The sequence below is a fragment of the Vitis riparia genome, chromosome 9 (genome assembly GCF_004353265.1).
Source record: "Vitis riparia cultivar Riparia Gloire de Montpellier isolate 1030 chromosome 9, EGFV_Vit.rip_1.0, whole genome shotgun sequence".
Lineage (NCBI taxonomy): Eukaryota > Viridiplantae > Streptophyta > Magnoliopsida > Vitales > Vitaceae > Vitis > Vitis riparia.
In genome coordinates this window covers 22,452,081-22,476,071 of record NC_048439.1, presented here as the reverse complement: position 1 = coordinate 22,476,071, position 23,991 = coordinate 22,452,081, and the positions used below count along the sequence as shown (strand labels likewise).

Sequence of the window (23,991 nt, the reverse complement as noted above, 5' to 3'; positions counted from 1 at the left end):
TAAAATAAATATAATTTAAAGTAAAAATTATTTTTTTACTTTCTGATTTTATTTATTTATTTTAATTATAATTTATGGGTATAAATATGTTAATATGATGAGTTATAATAAGGTTTAAATTAATTTTATCAAATAAATGATAAATTTTTAAGTTAATAATTTAAATATAATTTAATTTAAAGTAAATTTAATTGATTAAATAATAAATATTAAATTGTAATAAATATACAAATTAAAATGTTTTTTTTTTATATATATTAAAAAGTTACCTAAAATACCTTTTAAAAAATATGTTATAAATTAATTTTACTTTTTAAAAATTTTGTCAGACATTCTTGTCAATCAAATTCAAAGATTATTTGGAAGGAGTATTGAAAAAAAAAAAAAAAAAGATAATTTTATAATCAACTTTTAATTTTTGAATTAAAAAAAAAAATCTAATAAATATGAATTCCAAAAAAAAAAAAAAAAAAAAAGGAGGCAAAAGGGAAAAAAAAAAAATCTGGTTTCGGGGTTTTACAAGGGTTTTAAGGCATGGAACGGCTCTTCCCGAAGAACCCTCACAATGTTCTCCAAACTCCTCCCAATTCCCAGAAATTTCACAACACCATCTCCCAGTCCCACTTTCCCTCCTCTCCCAAATTTCCCATTTCACCTCAAACCTTTTCCCCACAAATTCCCTTCAATTTCTCAGATCTCTTTCCCCCACTATCCCCATCTCCCACAAGCATCACCATCCCGGAATCAACAACAGGAGGATGAAGATGAAGATGAAGAAGAAGCCCAAGCTCGAGCTGCGGTTTCGGAAATTCTCAGAGAATCCGGGGTTTCGGAAGAGGAATCGGTGGAAATCGCACTGAATTCGCCCAAATATGTGAAAATGTTGGTGGATGGTGTTCGGGATTTGGAGGAGTGGAATGCGTGGAAAAAGGGAGCCGAAGAAGCTGAGTCTTTCAAGGAAAAGGTGTATTGTTTGGCTAGAGAGAAAGGCGACTATGGGAGACTTGCTTTCTTGGAGAGCATCGGTTTGAGTCTCTCGTCGGCACTGAGCGTGGCGCGATACCTATCCTCTGAATCGCTTCCGGGTCTCATTGAAAAGGTGATATGAGTAGCTGAAATGTCAATTTTTTCTTTGAAAAAAAAAATTCTGCATTTTCTCGACAGCCAAACGGGCCACCGGACAAAATTTTGAGGTGCTAAGAGGTAAAGTGGCCTGTTTGGTAACTAGAACAAATATTATCTTTTCGGAACTGATTTCATCTTGAAAATGGTAAGTGATATGAGTAGTTGAAACTTAGTCCTGAATTTGTTTGAAAAACGTTTCCGGCATTTCTCGGCAGCCAAACTGAGCACTAGGGAAAATTTGAGGTGCTAAGAGATAAAAAGCGCATGTTTGGAAATTAAAAAAAGAAAAAAATTATCTTTTTGGAACTAATTTCGTTTTGGAAATGGAAAGTGATATGAGTAGCTCAAATTTTGATTTCTTTGAAAAAAGTTTCCTGCATTTTTCCGGCATCCAAACAGAGCACCAGGGAAACTTTGTGGGTGCTAAGATATAAAAAAAGGCCTTTTTGGTAATGAAAACAAAAATTGTCTTTTGGGAGCTAATTTGGTTTTCCAAATGGAAACAGATTATTTCTGTTTGCAAAATTAGAAAACACTCATCATACATTGCTGAGGCTGCCTGATAAATTTGCCTCCAAGAATTTATTTTTTATTTTTCAAAAAAGGGTAACTGGAGGCTTGAAGAACTATTTATTCTTTTCCATGGAAAAGTTTTCTAGGAACTGTCCAATATCCATCATTGAATACAGAAAGAGGATGATATGCAGTTTCAAAACTCTAAGCTGCTGACCCTGTTAAATACTAATTATTTTCTGATTTTTTTTTTCACTCTTATAATAAGCAAGTTCTATAATATGAATATTCTACAATGTAATTGAAATAAATGTCAGAGTGAAGGTATCTGGGTTTGTGAGTTTGGATGGTCTCTGTTTCGGATTGTTTGTGTGGGGAGTTGTACTAATTGCCATAATCCTATAGAACATGAAAATATAAGGGGAAAAATGAAATTCTTTGATGGGAGAGTGGGAGAAGAAGTTGTTTACTGTGAGATACGAGATTTGTGGATGCTTTGGGAATTGCAGGTTTCCTGGAATAACTGAAATTCATGGATGTTTGGTGCCTATGAACACTTTGGAGGAAATCTCTGAAGTTCTGCAGATATTCAACAACCCCACCACCCCCTTTTTTGTTTCTAGTGATTTGATCTCCTAATTCTTCAATTGATGTTGTTTTCTAACCGTTTTACAACCCCTACACATCAATGCTTCTATTATTCATAAGTTTTTCTGCCATTTTATATATCTCATCAAGTAGTAATTATGATCTTCCCCATGGTACATGATCAGTTGCACCTTCCAAATTAGTTTGGTATTTTCTGTACTTTGTGAAAGTGCATTTTTCTCCTCTACTCGCTTGCTAGAGTTGGTGCTTATATTGTATGTTTGGCTTACAGGTCCGGTTTGTAAAGCAAATGTTCTTTTCTGAAGGTAACGATGAAGGGTTTCTAGGAAAAAATGCCCGCCGCATGATGATGCACCTATCGATTCCTATTGATGAGGACTTGCAACAGACCTTGTCGTTTTTTGAAAAGGTGTGTACTTGTTCTTTAGAAATTGCATCATATTTGTGTTTGCTTATCTGGGTTATATGATCATATGGTAAGATGAAGTTTTGATTTCATGCTGTAGATTGAAGCAAGGCGTGGAGGGTTGGACATATTGTGTTCCAAAGATGCCTCTTTTGGGTATCTTGTTGAATCATTTCCCCGTCTTCTTTTGCTTTCAGTGGAATCCCACTTGAAACCTATGATGAAATTTCTTGAAGATATTGGAGTACAAAGAGGAAGCATGAGAAATGTACTTCTATTGTATCCACCCGTCATCTTTTTCAACATTGAGAAGGACATCAAACCAAGACTTCTAGCATTCGAGAAGGTAATGATACACATTTGAGATAATAAATGCATTTTGTGTTGAACTCATTCACAAACACATGCGCTTGAACTTAACAGTGTAAACAGATAATTCAGTAACTTCTTTTTCTACCAAAACTGCAACACTCAAGTGCTTATCTGTTACTACTCCTGTGATTATAATAGATGATCTTGATCGACTTATTTGCTGAATACTGACTAATTGATAAGTCTGCTGGAATCAATTGACTTATGGATAAGTCTGCTTGGAATCAATGTCTTGATGCTATATTGTAAATATCTTAAATGCTTATGGTTTGACCATCTCTCTCCATGTCATATATTCAGATTGGTGCAACAGATAAAGATCTCGGTAGGATGTTGGTCAAATATCCATGGATTATTTCTACAAGTATTCAAGAAAACTATGAGGAGATCCTTTCTTTCTTTTATAGAGAGAAGGTATGACATTGTATTGGGCCATGTTTGCATGCTTTGCCAAGTTTTGTTTATAATATGCTTTATGTGCATGCTTGATCATTATCAGTTGGGGGTCTGTTGAATATATTTTACTTCTATTTTGTACATTACTTGTTTCTTTATGCCCATGATTCTGGCTCGTTTTATTTTTCTCAGTGGTTCATTGATATAAATTTGAGCCTATTGTTTACCTTGTACTCAAAATATTGTACAATTTTCCTCATAACAGGTACCAAAATCTAGTGTTGATAGTGGAATCAAAAGTTGGCCACATCTACTGGGTTGCTCAACTAGCAAGCTGAAATTGATTGTGGAACAGTTTGGTGAATTAGATGTTAGAAACAAGAAGTTGGGTCAAGTTATTGCTACAAGTCCTCAGCTACTGCTGCAGAAACCCAATGAATTTCTTGAGGTAGGTATTACTTAATTTACCTCTGAAAAGGACCAAATATATATGCGCTGGAGTAGTTCTTACTGCTTGGGATAATCTGTAAGTGGTGTGTGGTACAGCTTAGTTCCATTTTTTCAGTGAAGTAATTTCAAAGTTCTGCTTTGAGCACTGCTGACTCTGAGAATGCCTTGTTATCGCGTTTTGCTCACTGCTTCATATGATCCTCTCCTTAGTCTGTAGTTCTAGAGAATTCTTGAAAACTACAGTTGATTGGAAAAAAGAAATCTTACCTACTCATGTTGAAGAAATGTACGTCTGCAATATTGTCTTTTGATCTCTGCTTCCTAGGATTTAGTTGGCAAATATTCATGTTCACTCTTTACTATGATTTTGAGTACCATTACTTGTCCATCTTTCTTAGGATTTTTTCTTTGTCAGTCTTTTTTGCATTCTGGAGTATCCTTCAGGATTTTTGCTGTGGACTGTTTGCTGGATGACAAGGATAGCTTCCAGGGTGGGTCATCTTTCTCCTTTGAGGGTTACCGAATATTGAAATCCAGGCTGTTAGTTAGGCTTCTGAATTTGCCTAGTAGATTGGCTTGGCTTGTTTGTTGAAAGGCCTACAATTTTCTGACAAACCTGATGCATCAGCCTCTCTTCATCATTAGGATTCCGACCAGTTTCTACTTTTCCCAGATTCAGATAGATTGGATTTTGGTTATAGGGTTTCAACAGGGTGAAATCAACCAAAACAGGCATATTTTGTTGAATGTCTCTCAAGGAGATGTTATAGTTGAATGCAATTGATCCACTTACTTCATTTCTCTGTAATTTTCTCACGGTTGCACTACTATCTCCAGGTTGTTTCATTTCTTGAAGAACTGGGATTTGATCGGGAAACAGTGGGGAGGATACTCGGCCGCTGTCCTGAAATTTTTGCTGCCAACATTGAGAAAACCCTAAAGAAGAAGCTTGAATTCCTTGCTAGTATTGGCATCTCCAAAGACCATCTTCCTCGGGTTATCAGAAAATACCCAGAGCTTTTTGTTTCAGACATCAACAGAACCTTACTTCCTCGGTAAGTCTCTCAATTCCCTAGTATATTTATTCTCCTTATCAATTCAAACCCTAAGAATAGATGAAGCTAGTATATTAGGACTTGGTTGATAATATTTTCAGGAACAGTAAGAACAAAATTTTATTTGGAACCTAGCCCTTAAGGCCTAACTCAAATGGTAAAGGGTTGGGGTCGGTTTATAGGAGGAGGTTCTAGGTTCATGTCCCAATGGGGACACAAAAATGAAAAAAAAGAAACCTATATAAAAATAAATAAATAAATAAATAAAATAAAACTTATTTGGTAACCCAAATATGAAAACTATTTTTTTCGGCTTATTCAAATTATTCTTGTTCAAAATACTTTTCAAAAAACAATTGAAAACAGTTCAAATTTATTTTGGAAAGCAACTTGTTTTTTACTCAAATTCTCAAAAAACTGTTTTCCATTAAAATTTTGTCTTTTATAAGTTAAAAAAACTATTTTAAACTGTTCTAGACAGACTGTTAATCTTTTATCTATTTTATGTTTTAAAGAATAGAAAACTATTTTCAAAAATAGTTTCTAAACAGTCATTTAATCTTTGTTGTGGTGAGCAGGACTAAGTATTTAAGGAAAACAGGGTTTTCAAAGAGGGATATCGCATTCATGATCCGTAGATTCTCTCCTTTACTAGGGTACAGCGTGGAGGAGGTATTGAGACCAAAGCTAGAATTCCTAGTGAAGACGATGGAGAAGCCAGTTAAGGAAGTTGTAGATTATCCAAGGTATTTCAGCTACTCACTGGAGAAGAAGATAAAACCCAGGTTCTGGGTGCTAAAGGTAAGGAATGTTGATTGTAGTCTAAAAGACATGTTGGCCAAGAATGATGAGGAGTTTGCTGCAGAGTTTATGGATGTTGGAAGAATGCCTATTCCCTCTCCTCCCACCTCTCCCCCCATTTCTCCTCATTGATGTCATCTTTCCTTTTTTGGTGGGGGGTGGGGTGTTGGGCTTATGGCTTCTGTGTAAATAGAAAATCAATTCTTGAACGGAAGAGTTGTTGCAAAGAACAGCTTCTGTAAATGAAAATTTTGATGGTCTTTGCTTGATAGTCAATGAAGTCTACTCCTTTACAACCTCTTCTCTGTTTTACATAGCAAAAAGCAAAAGCTTTCCAAATATTCTTGATATTTTCAATTGTATTTTATGACATTTTTTATAATATATATATATATATATATATATATATATATATATATATATATATATATATATATATATATCAAATTTGTTTTTTTATAAAAAAAAAGCCTATTTTCATAACTATTTTAAAAAAAAAAAAATACTGTTTTTAATAAATAAATAAAAAAACTTATCAACAGTGTGAAGTTAAAAAACTGTTTCAAGAATTGTTTCCAAGCAAACCCTCTATATCTGTACCTGCTGCTTCAGAGAATTGGGACCTTTTCAGCATTAAAGGCATTTGCTTAAACCACAGTTAGTCAAAGAACTGAGCAACATCAAGCAGGATGAGTAGGGTTCAACCATGATCAAACCTATATCAGACTCATCCATGATCAAACCTATATTCTGAAAATCTCAAGGAAACTAACTCATTCATCTGTATTGCAGATCCAAGTTTCATACATGCTAATAATCCAGATGAAGAAAACAGACTCAAGGTACTTAACAGAAAGAAACCTCTTAACAAATGTTATATTTGTCTACTTATATAGGTAATGATTCGCCCATCGCTCCATCCTGTGTAGATATTATCAGTTCTAACCTAAGACTTTCATGACTTTAAAACACGTTTACACAATTAAAAGGAACTTAGTGTGTTTATGTATGTATCCATATATATTTATGGTCTCAGAAACTTTTCCTGTAACCGATGTAAGAACTCACACTATGTTCCAATTGAATTTCTCAACTTCATCAATTCTATAATGTTCTAGGCAACATCCTTCCCAATCCCTTCTACCTAATAAACAATTGATCCAAGATAACAGAACCAACAGCGCTTTGCTTCATTCAACAACATCAACTTTCACTATACTCATGGTAATAGTAGTTTAACAAACTTGCACTCTTCTATCTCAAGCTAGCTTAGGTTATCTGTAGCATAGATTCATAGTTTTAACTTTGAATTAACCTCTGATTTAATCTGTAAACTAAGTGTTTAAAACAATATCATTAACAAACAACATCAGCCATTAAACATCTACCAAATATTCTCAATAAGTTCATCCATAGCCATGCTACAGCAGCAGCAACAACAACAATAACGGCTTAATGCTAATTGTTTACATGAGGATACTGTAATAGGAAATTTGCAACAACTGCTCTTGCTTTTTTTTTTTTTGATAAAAAGTATACATCATGTATACATACACAAAAAACCAAAAAGGGCAATAACACACAAAAAAACAACGGCACCCTATATGGAGCCTAACCAATCCACAAAATCTAACAAAAAAGTAACTAGAACAACTGCTCTTGCTCTAGTTACTGACTTGTATGCAATTTCAGCAACATCGACGTATCTGAATGATGATACTTTCTTTTCTAATACCCACAATATTATCTCTCTCAAGGCTTAGATCAATTTTTTTTTTTTTCCCATTTTTGATCGGCAAAAACAGATATATATCAACAGCTACTAAAAGAACAGACGATGGACTCGGTCTAGACTCAATCATACACTTCTGTTTATATTTTCGAGTTGCATTCTACATTCTGATCCCAACATAGAGAATGAAAGGGCTAAGAAAACATGACATCAAGTAGATTCATCATATGCAATTTCTATATTCTCTCTTTTGTTTCATCATTTGCAATTCTGGTAACATTAGATATATCTGCATAATACTACTTTCTTTTCTAAAACTCAATACATATCTCCCTCAGGACTCTTATCATCTACTTTTCTTTTTCTTTTTTAAGTTTCATTCTATATCCTGATACAAACATGGAGAGTGAAAAAGCCTAAGAAAACACCATATCAAGTATATTCAAACCCATCAAACAAATCAACATCAAAGCGAAATTTTCGATTTAGGTATTATGAATTTGGATATCAAGGGAGGCTCTGAATCTGTCAAAGTCATTGAACAATCCTATATATAAACCATACCAAATAAATCAAGAAATCTTAAAATTGCATAGCTGGATTCAATCATGATCCAGAAATTGAAAAAACCATGGATTTTATTTTAGGCTTCAAATCTGGGTACTGCAAATTCAAATCCTTACACAGAGATTCAACTATAGAAACTGAAACCTAAAATTCAGAACCAAGAAAAGAAAATAAAAAAGAAAGAGAAAAAGCCTAGTACATATCCTATAGATTGTGTCGATCCATCAGAGAGATGAAGGTTCCGATAAACTATGGGATCTGGGTATTGCAGATTTGGCCTCAAACTGGGGAAAGAAGCTGATAAAGCTGAGGCTTTGGCTCAGAATTCATACCGATGATGATCACCATTGGAATGAAACCATAGTGCGTGATGACCTTGGCTTTCTTCAGAGCCCAGTTGCTCCAATCCTTCAAGCACTTGGCTGTGGAATGACCCTCAGAGACATCCTTTGAGCCCTTTATCGATTTGCCCTTTCCCTTCACTGAAACCCTAGACGCCATTGATGCTCCCCTCGTCTCTGAATTCTAAAACCCTCTTCCTCTCTCTCTCTCTCTCTCTCTCTCTCTCTGTGGGTCTCTGTCTCCCGTCTTGTTGTATCTTAAACCCTAACTTTGGATCCCCGTGGTATTGACACGTGGATTTTGGCTTAGGGCCCATTGGTCCTCAGGCCCAATAACTTTGGGCCCATAACTCCATTTGGCCCAAACATGCATGCATGTATTCAACGGGTGAAAATTTTCAATTTTTTTCTCCAAATTTTCTACCCTTAAAACCGTCTCTCAGTCTTCTTGGTGGATTTCTAGGGCTTCTCTCATCAAGATTTTCAGGTCAGACTAAAGATTTGATTCCTGGTTTTTCTTTAATTGAATGTGGTTTACTTCGTGGCTGTTTGGTATCTGAGAAACTGTGGGAAAAGAGAAGGAACCAGAATCAGAACCCAACATTCAAGAAATAACTTACGATCCACAGAAGAAACACCACAACTGTTTCACCAATTGGGCCCTGATTTTCATTTTTTTTTAATAAAGAAAGTGGTTTTACTTTGGGACTGTTTGGTTCCTGAGAAAGTGTGGGAAAAGAGAAGCAACCGGAATTAAAACCCAACATGAAAATGACCCAAAGAAGAAACAAGAGAACCCCATTGATTAACTGATCCACTACAACTATTTGACCAATTGGTTTCTCATTTGCCTGTTTTTTCCTTGGGGATGTTTGGCTTTCGAGAAAAACTAAAATCTGAATGGCCAAAAAGAAGAACCAAGAGAACCCCATTAGTTAGTTGATCCAAAACAACTATTTGACCAACTGGGCTTTGATTTTTCCAAATTTTTCAGATGAAGAAAGAAAAAGCAAATCGGTGTGAATTCTTGTAGAAAAGTGACTAATTGATGTGAAAATTGGCTTCTTTGGATTATTCAATAAGAATTCTTTTTTCCTGTTTCTTGTGACAGTGTGATGAGGATGAAGATGGTATAGATTGTCGATGTGGGATTCTGAACTTGGAGTTTTGGCATGGGAACTGTAATCAGTAAAGCTGCAAATGGCATTGGGGGTGCTCTTGGAAATGCCTTTGTAGCTCCAATCAAGACCATTTTTGGTGATTCTTGCGAGTAAGAATGTTTTCTATTTCACTAATTCTCTTGCACTATTTTTCTATGAGTTTGTAATGTAGTTAGGTTAACTTTATCTACATCTAATGAGACATAATCATTCATTTATATCATACAACATAAAAAAAAAAAAAAACGAACAATTATTAAACCCTAAAACATCCTATATTTTCCTGCGTCTTATATCTAGATCTTAAACCATATGTCCTCGTTTCATCATATGTTTTTCGCTCTTCCTTATATCTCAACCTTATGTAGTTTTCACAAACTTATTTTCATCTCATAATTTTTTTTCTTCAATTATTAAACACATAAATTTTTTTCTTATATTCTCCCTAATTCTTGTTTTCAATCATCGACAAATAGTGGAAACTATTTCTCAGTTCTAACTACTGTTAGAGAATATGATATACATCGTGAGTTTAAACCTTACTAATTAAGTTTTTAACAAAATTAATTGATGGAATAAGTTATCAAAAGCATGATAAAGAGTACGATATACATTTCAAGTCCAAATTCCAACATTTTAAACTTTTAGAAAAATTAACTATTTGAAATAATATCAGAGATATATTGACCAAGATATTTACGATATGGGTCAAAATCCTAATAGTTTAAATTTTCGAGAAAACCGATGGTCAAACATGATATCATATTCATGTTAGAGAGCATAATATACATTGTAAATCCAAATTCTATCTGCTTAAAATTTTTAAATAATTGTGTATATATGCGGAATAAGAGAACTTAAATTTTTAGGAAATTGTTATTGAATATGCTATAAAAATCATAGAGCACGTAATATAAACTTAAGCTTTTGAAAAAAGAAAAAAAGGAAAAAAAAAATTATCCAACAAACACAAATCAACTTCATCTGCATATGCTTATTCGTTATGAATATTTTGGGTTATTTTAGTGGGGATATAGCTCTGATGTGGTTGATCCTGCAGGGGTGTTTGTGCAGGAACATGGGATATAACTTGTTTCATAGAGCACTTATGCGTCTCCAATTTGGTGAAGCTGTTCTTGGTCTTAGGCCTTTGCTACATAAGTAATTTTCTCTATCCTCTTTTATTTAATTTTTATTAACTTTACTTGATTTTCTTGTGATATTCCTTAGAATGATGTTTGGTTGTGAGGAAAGTACTAATGAATACTATGAAAAAATGTAAATATATATATATATATATATATATATATATATATATTAAAGAAAAGATATTGGTGTTCAACTACTGATTTTCCTAAAAGTTATTACTTGCAGGAAAATTAGTAGTTTAAGCCTTAAAATTTTTCAAATATTTTTAAGCCTAAAATATTGACCAAATTAGCTTAACTTGTTTAGATTTTAAATTGGAAAAAGTGGATAGCCTTTTTAGACTTTTTTTTTTTAAAGAAAAAAAAATTGTTAAAAGCCTAAGTTTAATTGTGAAAAACCTAACTTTTAACTTTGATAATGGTTTTAGATTAAAGCAAAACATAGTATAATTCTATTATTTGCTTCATATCTATACAAGACATAGTCGATTGGAAATATATTAATTTTGCCAAATCTTAAAGTCCATGCTTGATTCACGGAAAAATTGAAAGAAAATATTAAAAAAGCAAATAGAAAGAAAAATAAAGAATAAAATAAAAAGTAAAAAAAATGACTTAAAGCTTATAAATTATTTTTGTTTACTTCTTTAAACTCATTTCACTTTTTTTTTTTCCTTTTATATAAAGATTAAATATTTTGAAAGTACATAAATTAATAACTAATTTTAATTATTTTTATTTTTATTTTCAATAAACCATATGAGATAAAATCATTTTCTTTAATATTCATTTTTTTTTCTTTTAGTTCATACTTTATGAGAATCAAACATATTCTTAGAGGTAATACCTTGAGCCAAAACACCAATCAACTAGTTTGCAGTCATGTTTGATAACTAACTAAACCATTGATTCTTTGTTATCTTCTATTTGTTAGCCTTGTTGTTCTTTTACCTCATGTTCAAGCTTGGGATCTTCCAATGCATCGGAAGAAGCCTCTGTAAAATGTGCTATGCTGCTTGTGAAACCTATTGGCATGCATTGAAATACATCACCTGTTTTCTATGGTACAAGCTCAAGAACACCAAACGCGTGAATCGTCGACGGCGACATGAACGGTTCAAAGACTTTGAATTAGGGCACTACTCAAGTGACACAAGTGAATCTTCAAACAATTATCAAAGCTTGAGCTTTAGTAGGAAGAGGAAATCATTTAAAATGAGAGGAAATGATCATGATCATGATCATGTTCATCCCCACGACCACCATCACCATCATCATCACCACATGGAGTCGAAGACAAGAGAAGTGTCTCTTCATGTCAAGCGAGGATCCCGAAAGGCAAGGAGCTCAAGACAACTTCAAGGGAAGAAGGTGAGAAATCTTCGAAGAGAGGCAGCCATGAGTAAAAAGAGGAAGCTCATGAGGTGAAAACATGATTTAGAAAAATTGTGAAGCATCATTAAAATGACCATACATGTAAATTTATAAGTAGAACAAATCTAATATATCAAATTTAAACCCAAATCGATAAGAGTATGTGATGAAATTCAAGCTGTTGAATAAGGATATCGCATATTAGATACAAAACAATGGAACTCGGGTACAAAATAATGAAATCTGAATTATATATTTGATGCTACCCAATTAGCGATACTTTTCAATATGTACCGAACTGATACTAAAAAGTATGCATAATGTATTTGTTAACAAATACGGTATCATTTTTTTAGTTTTTGAATATAAATGGAATTTGATCATGAATATGCAAGAAGCTATATGGTCATGTCTTTAATCACAAAAAGAAAAAATTATTATATTGATTAAGATTGGAGTAGATGGTCATGGCTTTTGCTCAATTTTGTGCCAAGATCAAATCCTAGGAGACCTTTTCATAATGAAGTCATAAGGTAAAAGAAAAAGTGAAATCATGCATGTTCACAACAAAAAACCAACACAATTAATTACTACCAAAAATTGCAATTGAAGAATGTATATAGTGATGATCTTTTTCTAACTACCACTGAAAATTAATTATTTTAAAATTCTAATAAATCAATCCTCTAATTATCATTAAAAATTGTTTTTAGATTTGCAATTCCTCCATGACCATAATGATAGATTAAAACACAAATTGGGACCTTGTGCAATGATATTGTTACTATCCTTAGGAAGCACGCATAATATTTCTGCTTATTGCTATTATTATAAAAATAAAGAAATAATAATTAATTGGGTAAAAGTAAGGATTAAAATATCTGGATATATCCGCAATATATCCAGTATCCGTGGATACCGATACAAAATTCGGGAAGATATATCCGTCAACCAATATTTTCATATATTTTACTGATGTTTTATCAATTTTTCGATTTTTTTTGTTTTATCATATTTCACCGATTTTTTTATTATTAAATAAATAAATTGTAATTATTTTATTTTTATATTTGACTTAATTTATTACCAAAAATTTAAAAACATATTTTTCTTAATAGGTCTTTTTTTTTATATAATCTATATATTTATTAAATATAATAAAAATAAATATTAAAAAATTATGCATATATTATTATTTATTTGATATCATTGAATACATTTAAATTAAAATCGACAATAATTTTAATATTAAATATATTTTAAAATTAGACATATTATCATAATAATATTATAAAATAATCTATAATGCAACTTAATAATAAATGTACATTTATAAAATTTATATTTTTTTATCTATGTAGAGGATATTATTATCAAATATGACAAATTATATATATATATATTAAAAATAAATTTAAAATATCTATTTTTACTTTTTTTAATATTTTCAGAATTTTTATTAATTTTTACATCACCAATATTTTGTGTCAAAATATATGTCGATATGTCTTCGATATATCAAATATATCCATAAAATCGAAGTACCGATATATCCGTGATTACCGATATTTTCATTATTGGTTAAAATGAATGAAATAATTTTTATTTGTGAATTTATCATACATTTTTTTAAAATAAATCATTTTTAACATAAATATTCTTAACTATTTCAAATATTTGTAGTATGTTTTAAAAGAAATGGTTATTTTTACAAGAAAATAATAAGGATATTTTTGTCAAATTGAGATATAAAAAAAAGATGAAGGGTTAGATTTCCAAAATTGGGTTCCAATTACCAGTTTAATTAAATAACCCAATAAATTTTTTTTGATATGAGGTCAAATTAAGAAGATAAAGTAGAGGAATTTTACAGTAAAATTCCTTTGAAAAAAATAAATCTCCACTTGAAAAACTTATTCTAAATTCAAGTAGAAGAATGTTACTCATAATAAAATAGAAGAATTGGATAGAAAGGTCAAAGGGGCAAGGAATTTAATAATGATGTGGGAGACAGGTGTTGCCACTTTAGGGTTCATTGAAGAAGACCACTTTGATTGTTTTATTCTATCTTAGTCTTTTAAGGGTGTTTCAATTACTTATTTTATCATCATCAAAACATAAAAATTAGAAAAGAAAATTGTCAAATTTAATATATCTTGCTCCAAAAGTTACGATAATTCAATTACCATGATTATCTTTCTATGGATGAGTTGACACTCTATTTTATTAATTTAAAACAACACATTATTAATAAATACAAGAAATGATGATGTATTGTACACTAATTACTATGATACTAAATTTTTGCAAATTTTTTTGAATAAAACCTATTATGAGAAATAAATAAAAAAAGACGGACAAGATAGCTCGATATAACAAATTATATTATCAGACTTACAAAATTTTGAAACACTAACTACTCTCGATTATAAAACTATTTGAAATATTAATGATGTAGTTCTTGAAAGAAAATTAGTCCTTAATTCACATCTGGAAATAATACAAATTGGGAATCAAAACTTGATGACTTAATGAAAGAAAAAGAATAAAAGAGAGGAGTAATATCATAATAAATTATAATTAACTTAAATTATTAGAAAAAGTATTACCCTACACTAAAGTTATATAAACATATACATTGTGAAGGTATCCCATTTTTCTCATTCCACCTCAAAATTATTCCCTTTCGTTTCTTAAGAGAAATTAGGGGTTTTGTAGGTAAATGAAACCAGAGCCCCCTCCCCCCACACCCAATTGCTGATTGCAAATATAAATTAAGAAACAGTGTCCAAAATCCCAGTATCCATACCCAAGATTCATCCCCAAGGATTGCATTAATCTTCACTCATGGCCTCTGCAAATGATCTCAAGATTCTATGCTTCATCACATTCACAATCTCCTACCTCACCTCCAATTATTCAGCACAATCTGCAGACACATACATAGTTCACATGGACTCATCAACCATGCCCAAACCCTTCTCCAGCCACCACACCTGGTTTTCAGCCATAGTTTCAGCCATATCAGATGATTCAGCACCGCCCCCCACCACCACCAATAAGCTTATCTACAGTTACACTAGCTCCATCCATGGATTCAGCGCAATTCTCACTCCTTCTGAGCTTGAATCCCTAAAGAATACCCCTGGATACCTTTCCTCCACTCCAGACTTTCCTCTTAAGCTCCACACCACCCACACTCCCCAGTTCCTTGGCCTGAGCTATGATAATGGAGCGTGGCCGGCTTCAAGTTATGGAGACGGTGTCATCATTGGCGTGGTTGATACCGGAGTCTGGCCTGAAAGTGAGAGTCTGAAGGATAATGGAATGAGTGAAGTCCCAGCAAGATGGAAAGGAGAGTGTGAGACTGGCACCCAGTTCAATTCCTCCCTCTGTAACAAGAAACTGATCGGAGCCCGGTTTTTTAACAAGGGTTTTACAGCCAATAACCCTAATTCAAACACTGTAATGAGCTCGTGTCGCGATGCAGATGGACATGGAACACATACTTCTTCCACCGCTGCAGGCAGCTTCGTCAATGGTGCGTCCTATTTTGGATATGGGAGTGGGGTCGCTAGCGGCCTGGCGCCGCGAGCTCATCTAGCCATGTACAAAGTAGTTTGGAATCTAAGCCAGGTTTACTCGTCAGATGTTCTTGCTGCAATAGACCGAGCGATTCAAGATGGTGTTGACATCCTGTCCTTGTCCTTGGGGCTAGGAGGGAGCCAACTCAATGAAAACCCCATTTCAATAGCCTGCTTCACAGCTATGGAGAAGGGAATTTTTGTAGCAGCATCAGCTGGAAATTCAGGGCCACTGTTTGGCACCATAGAAAATGGAGCACCATGGCTGGTAACAGTTGGGGCTGGTACCATAGACAGAGAATTCCACGGCGTCTTGACTTTGGGAGATGGGGTTAGAATCTCTTTCCCTTCTTTGTATCCTGGGGATTGTTCTCCTAAGGCTAAACCCCTTGTTTTTCTAGATGGATGTGAAAGTATGGAGATTCTGGAGAGGGTTCAGGACAAGATTGTTGTCTGCAGAGATGGTCTGATGAGTATTGATGATCAGATTGATAATGTAAGAAACTCAAAAGTTCTGGCAGCAGTCTTCATCTCTAACTTCTCCTTCTCGGATTTCTACACCCGCAGCGAGTTCCCAGCAGCGTTCATTGGCATCATGGATGGCAAAACCGTCATAGATTATATAAACAAGAGCAGTGATCCAATAGGAAGTACGGAATTTCAGAAGACAGCTCTTGGTACCAAGCCAGCACCAAAGGTGGATGCTTATAGCTCTAGAGGGCCATTTGCATACTGCCCAAGTGTGTTGAAGCCTGATATTCTAGCTCCTGGCACATCAGTACTGGCCTCTTGGTCACCATTAAGTCCAGTTTTCGCCGGTCATGACCGGCAATGGTTTGGCAGCTTCAACATCCTGTCAGGGACATCCATGGCAGCTCCTCATGTGGCGGGCGTTGCGGCATTGGTTAGAGCTGCACACCCTGATTGGAGCCCAGCCGCGATCCGGTCTGCCATCATGACTACTACAACTGATTCAATGGACAATACCATGAACCCCATAAAAAATAATCTTAACCTGAACTCCCCAGCCACCCCACTAGACATGGGAGCTGGGCTCATCAACCCCAACAAGGCACTTGAACCTGGACTCATCTACAATGCCACTGCCCAAGACTACATAAACCTTCTCTGTGGAATGAAGCTCACAAAGAGGGAAATTCAAGTCATCACAAGGGCATCCTCCCACAAGTGTTTGAACCCTTCTCTGGATCTCAACTACCCTTCTTTCATTGCCTACTTCAATGATGTGGGTTCATCGCCAAATGAACCAATTGTACAAGTATTTTCAAGGACTTTAACCAATGTTGGAGAAGGTGGGTCAAGCTATACTGCAAAGCTCACTCCTATGGAAGGGTTGAAGGTGAAGGTAGTGCCAAGGAAACTGGTGTTCAGTCACAAGTATGAGAAGCTGAGCTACAAGCTTATTTTAGAGGGCCCAAAGTGGATGGAAGAGGATGTGGTTCATGGGCATTTGAGTTGGGTTTCTAGTGATGGGAAGTATATGGTGAGGAGTCCAATAGTGGCCACAAGCATCATTCTTGGTGACCCTTAAGGATAAGTGCTTTTTGGCTAGCTTTCCATGATCACTATGTAGAAGTACATGAATGTTTTGGTCATTTTCACCAAATAGCATAGCCATGAGTGCTGTGTGGTCTACCATCGCTATGTTGAAGTAAATAAATGTCCCCCCTTTACCATGAGTGCTTTTGTGTCTCTCTGCCTTATTTTCAAAAGCAAAGCTCTTCATGCACCCATAATCATTGTGCAAGTAATAATGCCAAAGGGGGAGAAGAGCTTTTTCCCTTGGCATTCAAATTTTGAGTCAAATTGCTCTTTTATCTGATTTATCTTTAAGATAAATTTTTTTTTTCCTATTAAAAATCAGTTTGAAACCACATTGCTAAAAAATAGTTTTCGTCGAAATGGAGAAAAAAAAAAAACCCCTTATAACTAGAAACTAAAATTAATTTTAGTACAAATTTTGAAATGGTATCTAAAAATCTTGGCTTTAACATAAATTTAAAAAATTCTTATAGAAAAGGCCTTGTTTAATACCTATTTTCGAAAACTTTTTTTTGTTTTCTAGAACGAAAGGAAAAACAAAAAAACAGGGTTGACAATAAGAAAATGGAAATCAAGTTATTTTCAGAAAATATTTTTTAGTTGTTTTTTAATTAATTTAAAAGATAATTGTATAAATGTGGAAAATGATTAAAGTTAAAGTATATTTGAAAATATAAAAAAAAAAGTCAAAAGTATTTCAAATTTCTAAATAGACTTTTATTATATAAAATATCATAATACAGTTTTTAAAAATTATTCTCAAAAATCGTTTTTTTAAATTGTTTTCTAAAACACTTGCCAAGTAAAACGTTTGTATAGACCCCTTTGTGGACACCACCCGGGAGGAGTTAAAAAAAATTTTCATTTGAAGTGGGAGGACCTCTTTCTGCAAGGAACGAGTTGCTGAGACGTGTGGCGGATGTCACCATCCTGCCATGGTGGTGGTTGAGGATGACATCTTGGCTGAACCGTGAGCAGGGGAGCAAGTTGGTTGCTTAGGGAGCAAGCTGGAGAGTAATAGAAAGAGTGGTAGAGACGTTTGTGGGGAGGGATGAAATATTTTTGTGGGGGGTTACAGAGAGATTTTGGGTGGAGCTTCGAGAAAAAGCCTGAGAGAGAAGACAACTGGAGGGAAGACCATTTGAGCTAGGAAGGGAGAACTGATCAAAGAGAGGAATAAACACACAGAAGGATCGCCTTGACAGAAGAAGATACAGGTATTGTTTCTATAAGCTGCAATTTTTTTTTTCATGTCCATGCCATTTTATTGTGTTTTCTAAGTATCATGAGATTCTATTTTGATGTATGAATGTGTTTATTGGGGACTCTTGTTTGTTTTTATGGAATCTGAGCTTGCTCGTACTCACTTTATGCTTAATTTCCAACCTGTTTTGTGGCCTTTATTTTGAGATTTTACATGAGATATTTGGCTTTCACGTATTGATTTTTTTTTAAAACTCATTTGAGTTCCATCTTGGCCCACCCCCTACATCTAAGTTCAATGATGGAAGCATGAAACGTGGTTTGTATGGGTTCATTTTTGCTTCCTATTTTTGGTGCCCCGTTCTTGCTGTTTCCCCTACTTCTGGCTCACAATGGAATATGGTCATTCTTTCTAGAGGGTTAAAGTGAGCTGGGCAGAATTAGGTTGTGGGCAGTGAGTTTTACAGAGAGAAGCAAAGAGAATAAGCAAACAGAGGAGGTTTATGGGTTTCTGGTTTGCATGCTTTCTGTGACGGGAAGAGACGACACTAGCCCTATTATGATGAGGAAATCCGTGCGGTGGCGACGACTAAAGAATTCTTTAGGAAGAAAATTCAAGATGTCCTGATCTCTGTGTTCGCGTTGGATGGGAAATGAAAAGACCCAGTGGACTCGTTTGCAAAGAAGATAATAGTCAAGGTGATGTGGGATAGTCTCTACATGGATTCCCAAGTTGGAATAGATGAGAAGATGGGAACACTTTTGGTGGGCTGGTTGACTAAAGTCCATCATAAATTTGAACCTTGCCCGAGATGGAGAAACTTACCTACCCCACTTGTTGTCCCATAGCCCATTCCCTACACCATGCATGGCCCCACAAGACCTTTTGCAAAACCTACCCATCCACCATAATCATTACCAGCTACCCATACCCCTCATCATTCATACCCTACGCTATTAATACCATCATACCCATTTTATCTACACCACTATCTCCTATACATCTATATTCCTTAAATGATTCATTTAAATGTTAAAGCAAAACCAACAAACTTTAATTTACCACATATAGTAATCACGTGCCATCTTTTTGTTTTTTTTTTTTAATTTTTAATGTTAAAAGTTTTGTTTCTTTATTTATTTTATTTATTCTTTTTTTATATCCTCGAATAACTCTTTAAAATTTCCTAAAATTCTAAAGTTCCAAATTTATTTATTTATTTTAAAAAAAATACCATTTTCGAAATAATTTTCTAAAATTTGATTTTAAATTTAGTTTACAAAACTTTAATCTTCGAAATTCACTTTTCCAAAACTCCATTTTTTAAATTTAATTTTTCAAAATTCAATTCTCGAAATAATTTTCTAAAATTATAATTTTAAATTTAATTTCCCAAGATTCAAAATTTTAAATTTAATTTTCCAAAAACCCCACAATTCCGAATTTAATTTTTAAAATGTCACCTTCAAACAAATTTTCGAAACTCCAATTCCTTTCAAATCAAATTTTCAAAAGTTTCATTCTCAAATAATTTTTCAAAATTCCTTTTCCTTAAATTTAATTTTCAAATTTTCATTTTCAAATAATTCTTCAAAATTCCCTTTTCTTAGATTTAATCTTCAAATTTTCATTTTCAAATAATTGTTCCAAATTCCGATTCTCAAATTTAATTTTTAAAAAATCTTCGTTTTTTTTAAATAATTCTTCAGAATTCCGACTTCCAAATTTAATTTCCAATTTAAAAAATTCAAATATTCACATTCATTTATTTAATTATTATTTTCGTTATTATTATTATTCTATTTATTTATTTATTTTTTAAAAATTCCATCCTTATTCTGAATTTAATTTCTAATTTCAAAAATTTCAATATTCACGTTCATTTATTTAATTATTATTTTTGTTATTATTATTACTCTATTTATTTATTTATTTATTTATTTATTTTTTAAAAAATCCATCCTTAAACAAATTTTCAAAATTCTGATTTCCGAATTTAATTTCCAATTTCAAAAAGTCCAATATTCACGTTCATTTATTTAATTATTATTTTTGTTATTATTATTACTCTATTTATTTATTTTTATTTTTTTTAAATTCCATCCTTAAACAATTTTTCAAAATTCCGATTTCTGAATTTAATTTGCAATTTCAAAAATTCCAATATTCACGTTCATTTATTTAATTATTATTTTCGTTATTATTATTACTCCATTTATTTATTTATTTATTTAAAAAAATTCCATCCTTAAAAAAAATTCAAAATTCTAATTTCTTATTTAATTTCCAATTTAAAAAAAAATTCCAATATTCACATTCATTTATTTAATTATTATTATTCTATTTATTTATTTATTTATTTATTTTTTAAAAAAATCCATCCTTAAACAAATTTTCAAAATTCCGATTTCCGAAATTAATTTTCAATTTAAAAAAATTCCAATATTCACATTCATTTATTTAATTATTATTATTCTATTTATTTATTTAAAAAAATCCAACCTTAAACAATTTTTCAAAATTCCGATTTCCGAAATTAATTTCCAATTTAAAAAATTCCAATATTCACGTTCATTTATTTAATTATTATTTTCGCTATTATTATTATTCTATTTATTTATTTTTTTAAAATTCCATCCTTAAGCAATTTCAAATTCTAATTCTCAAATAATTTTAAAAACTCCAATTCTTAAATTTAATTTCCAAGACTCCAATTTTCAAATAAATTTCAAAAATCCAGTTTTCCATTGAATAGTTTTAATTCCACTCTGGTTCTCAAATAGCCTTTTGTTTCTCTTGATTTTACATAAGTAAGAATGAATTTTTCATAATTCCGAAATAATGAAATTTGTGAAACCAATTCATGTAAGATAAATTGGGTTTTGATGGGAGTCTAACATCAAAGAAGTTTTACTTAGAATAAAAATGAACTTAAGTGAAATGTCATGTGTGCCATTAGTGATTTCATATTCTATTTGGTGATGCATGTGATATATTTTATACTCATTCTTGTGCACTAACCCCATTTCATGATGGCGCATTACTCGCTCGCCGCCAAGGTACGCACCCGCTCTCACTTTAGCCATTCTCCATGTTTTGTTTTGGCTCTCAATGTATGATCACTTTTTGGTGTCCACGTTTAATCAATCAATTGCCACACACGCTTCATTTTATTAGTAGAGACCTATTTTTTAGGGACTTAGAGGGGTGTTACGGTCTTTATCGTACCTTCCCAATAAGTAACCTGACCCCCGAGCCCCGATTTGGTTTTCCATAGACCCCTTTTTCCAAATAAGGAGTCACACTTAGAGTTTTCTTTCTTATTTTGTTTACCCTTTTAAAAAAAAGAAAACAAAAATAAGTGGTGACTCCAAGTAATTTTCTAAACAATAGATCAATTTTTCATACATAAATAAAAAGAGAGTTTCGCCATCGAGTGGAAACGCATCAAGCCAAAATGCGAGGTCCATAGTTTGATATTGATATAAATTTGAATGTTATACCTTGAAATTGTGGCTTTAAGACAACTTTTCCAAACCCATCGGACCTGGACTACTTAAGCAATGGTGGGACACTTGTTTGGAAGCTTGTAGGACGTAGTCATGGAAGAGAAAGGGCATAGGATTATTCTCAAAGCACATCTGTGCTAACTTGACATGCTCTTAAAAAAAAAAATTGCCCATAGAATGCAGACCTATACAAATCTGAAATAATGCGCTGGGAGGTCATCTATCCATATGGACGATGAACAAGTGTCTTAATACCCAATACTTAGAACATGACAAGTTTTAGGTAGCGTTTGTTTTTTTGGTTTAATTCTAAATAGAACTAATATTTAACTTAATGCTTAATAGTATTAAGTATTGAGTTGTTTGTTTTTTAAATATTTTATTTCTATTAAGTACTAATACCTTTTCACAAACTTCACATCCACTTAATTCCCTCCACTTTTACCACAAGTTGCTCCACTAAGGCCTATACCCCAATGAGTACACTTTCTATTTTGTGCTCACTTCATGTGCCCAAGCCTTGGCTCTTCAAGAGGGCAAACAAATACAAGCCCAATCAATCAAACACCTTTTTTTGGCCAGTGTCTATGTTAGTGCTTGACAAGAACAATCTGATGGGGCAGATTCCCTTCCATTTTGGCCTAAACTGCTAATTTAGAGGCTTAGGCAGAACAATCTAACAGGGGTTATCCCCTTTACTTTAGGAAACCTTTTATCTCTTCAGCAGCTTTCAATGGCGTTCAATCATTTGGAGGGGGGTATTTCACATGATTTAAGAACTCTCATGGGCATCTTAACAAATAGTTTGAGCGCAAATGCTCTACCTAACAAACTGAGATTCAACAATCTGAATTTCTTCAACAGAAGCATTACTCAGAGTTCTGGGAGTGGAAGCCTCTGGTGGATTCAATGTTGTTTGTTTGGTCAAAACAGACATTGTGATACCAACTGCGAGCTTCTTCGTCCCCAAAGCTAGAATTACAACCATCAACATCTTCAAAACCGCCACAGTCACTCCTCTCCCATTCGGCCTTCCGACGCTCTCTTCAACCTCACCACCACCATCTACAAGACTGCCCCCATCAATACCACCAATCTCCTCTTCTTCACATTCAATGCTCCTGATCTTCGAAAAAGAATCCGAAGACGTCGGAGCCTACACGAACTCAGGACGCCGTTGAGGCTCCATAGGCTGTTGCGGGATCGGAGACACAAGAACGCCTTTTTCTGGGTTTCTTGAGGTGATCCCAATTCTTGACAAAGAGATCGATGACAAAGGATCGTCGGTTGTAGAGAGCTATAAGGGATGTGTGGGCTAGGGTTGGGCGTCGGCTTGCAATCGTATCGGGGAATGTTTAAAAAATTGGTTTTTTCTATTTAGCCAAAAAATTTTTAAATTCAGTAATAAGTCATCAAAAGTTAAAAAAAAAAACAAACAACCTAAATTCTGAAAGCAAATTGTTTTCAATAAAAAGCCAAAAATACAAACGTCACCTTATATAAAGATGAAGAAAAAAACAATAATTAATTTGGGAAAGATGACAATTAAATGTGTCTTAGAATACGTTTCCAGAAAAGTGTTTTTAATTTTTCTAGCATTTAAAAATGTTTATTTTTCAAGTGTTAAGTTTTTAAAATCACTATCAAACATACTCTTAAATTTTATATTGAAAGACCCTACAAGGATAAATTTAAACAATACCAATAAAACTCTTGCAAATAAAATACATTAGACTAAGTGTAGAAATACAACAAAAAAAACATTCACTTGTTTTTTAGAGTTATTTTAAAAAAAATAATTATACTAATGATTAAAAATAAAACTTTAGACATAAAAATTATTCTTAAAATATATTTAAAAATATTAAAAATAGTTTAAAAATATTTCAAAATCCAAAACATACTTTTATTTTACAAAATATTGGAGAATTATTTTAAAAAATAGTTACCAAACAGAGTTTTATCGTTTCTTAATTAAGTTACAAATTATAATATTGATGCAAATTTGTTCTTCTTTCCATGTTTTAGGATATGAGTTTTAAAATTTTTAGCCTAAACTATATTATGAAACAAAACTAATCC

General features: G+C 33.0%; 4 protein-coding genes across 5 annotated transcripts; 3 read left to right on the top strand and 1 right to left on the bottom strand.

The window, feature by feature from the left end:
* The first annotated feature begins 502 nt into the window (after positions 1-502).
* On the top strand, positions 503-6,023 carry LOC117921546 (transcription termination factor MTERF2, chloroplastic). Its single transcript, XM_034839456.1, has 7 exons — positions 503-1,099; positions 2,519-2,656; positions 2,754-2,999; positions 3,326-3,439; positions 3,687-3,869; positions 4,709-4,926; positions 5,505-6,023. The coding sequence occupies exons 1-7, from the start codon at positions 566-568 to the stop codon at positions 5,857-5,859; spliced, it is 1,788 nt and encodes a 595-aa protein (XP_034695347.1). The 5' UTR covers positions 503-565; the 3' UTR covers positions 5,860-6,023.
* A 499-nt stretch (positions 6,024-6,522) lies between these two features.
* Positions 6,523-12,182, top strand: LOC117921602 (protein HAPLESS 2). 2 transcript variants are annotated; one of them, XM_034839543.1, is made up of 4 exons: positions 6,523-6,569; positions 9,479-9,637; positions 10,588-10,688; positions 11,610-12,182. In XM_034839543.1, the coding sequence occupies exons 2-4, from the start codon at positions 9,540-9,542 to the stop codon at positions 12,101-12,103; spliced, it is 693 nt and encodes a 230-aa protein (XP_034695434.1). In that variant the 5' UTR covers positions 6,523-6,569; positions 9,479-9,539; the 3' UTR covers positions 12,104-12,182. The 2 variants fall into 2 exon arrangements, with proteins under 2 accessions (XP_034695434.1, XP_034695433.1); XM_034839542.1 differs by lacking the exon at positions 6,523-6,569 and adding an exon at positions 8,792-8,854.
* Positions 8,048-8,596, bottom strand: LOC117921603 (mitochondrial import receptor subunit TOM7-1-like). Its single transcript, XM_034839544.1, has one exon. It carries the CDS (start codon positions 8,525-8,527, stop codon positions 8,306-8,308), a length of 222 nt encoding a protein of 73 aa, XP_034695435.1. The 5' UTR covers positions 8,528-8,596; the 3' UTR covers positions 8,048-8,305.
* A 2,596-nt stretch (positions 12,183-14,778) lies between the features above and the next one.
* On the top strand, positions 14,779-17,333 carry LOC117921690 (subtilisin-like protease SBT1.9). Its single transcript, XM_034839645.1, has one exon. The coding sequence runs from the start codon at positions 14,897-14,899 to the stop codon at positions 17,183-17,185; it is 2,289 nt and encodes a 762-aa protein (XP_034695536.1). The 5' UTR covers positions 14,779-14,896; the 3' UTR covers positions 17,186-17,333.
* The last annotated feature ends 6,658 nt before the right edge of the window (positions 17,334-23,991 follow it).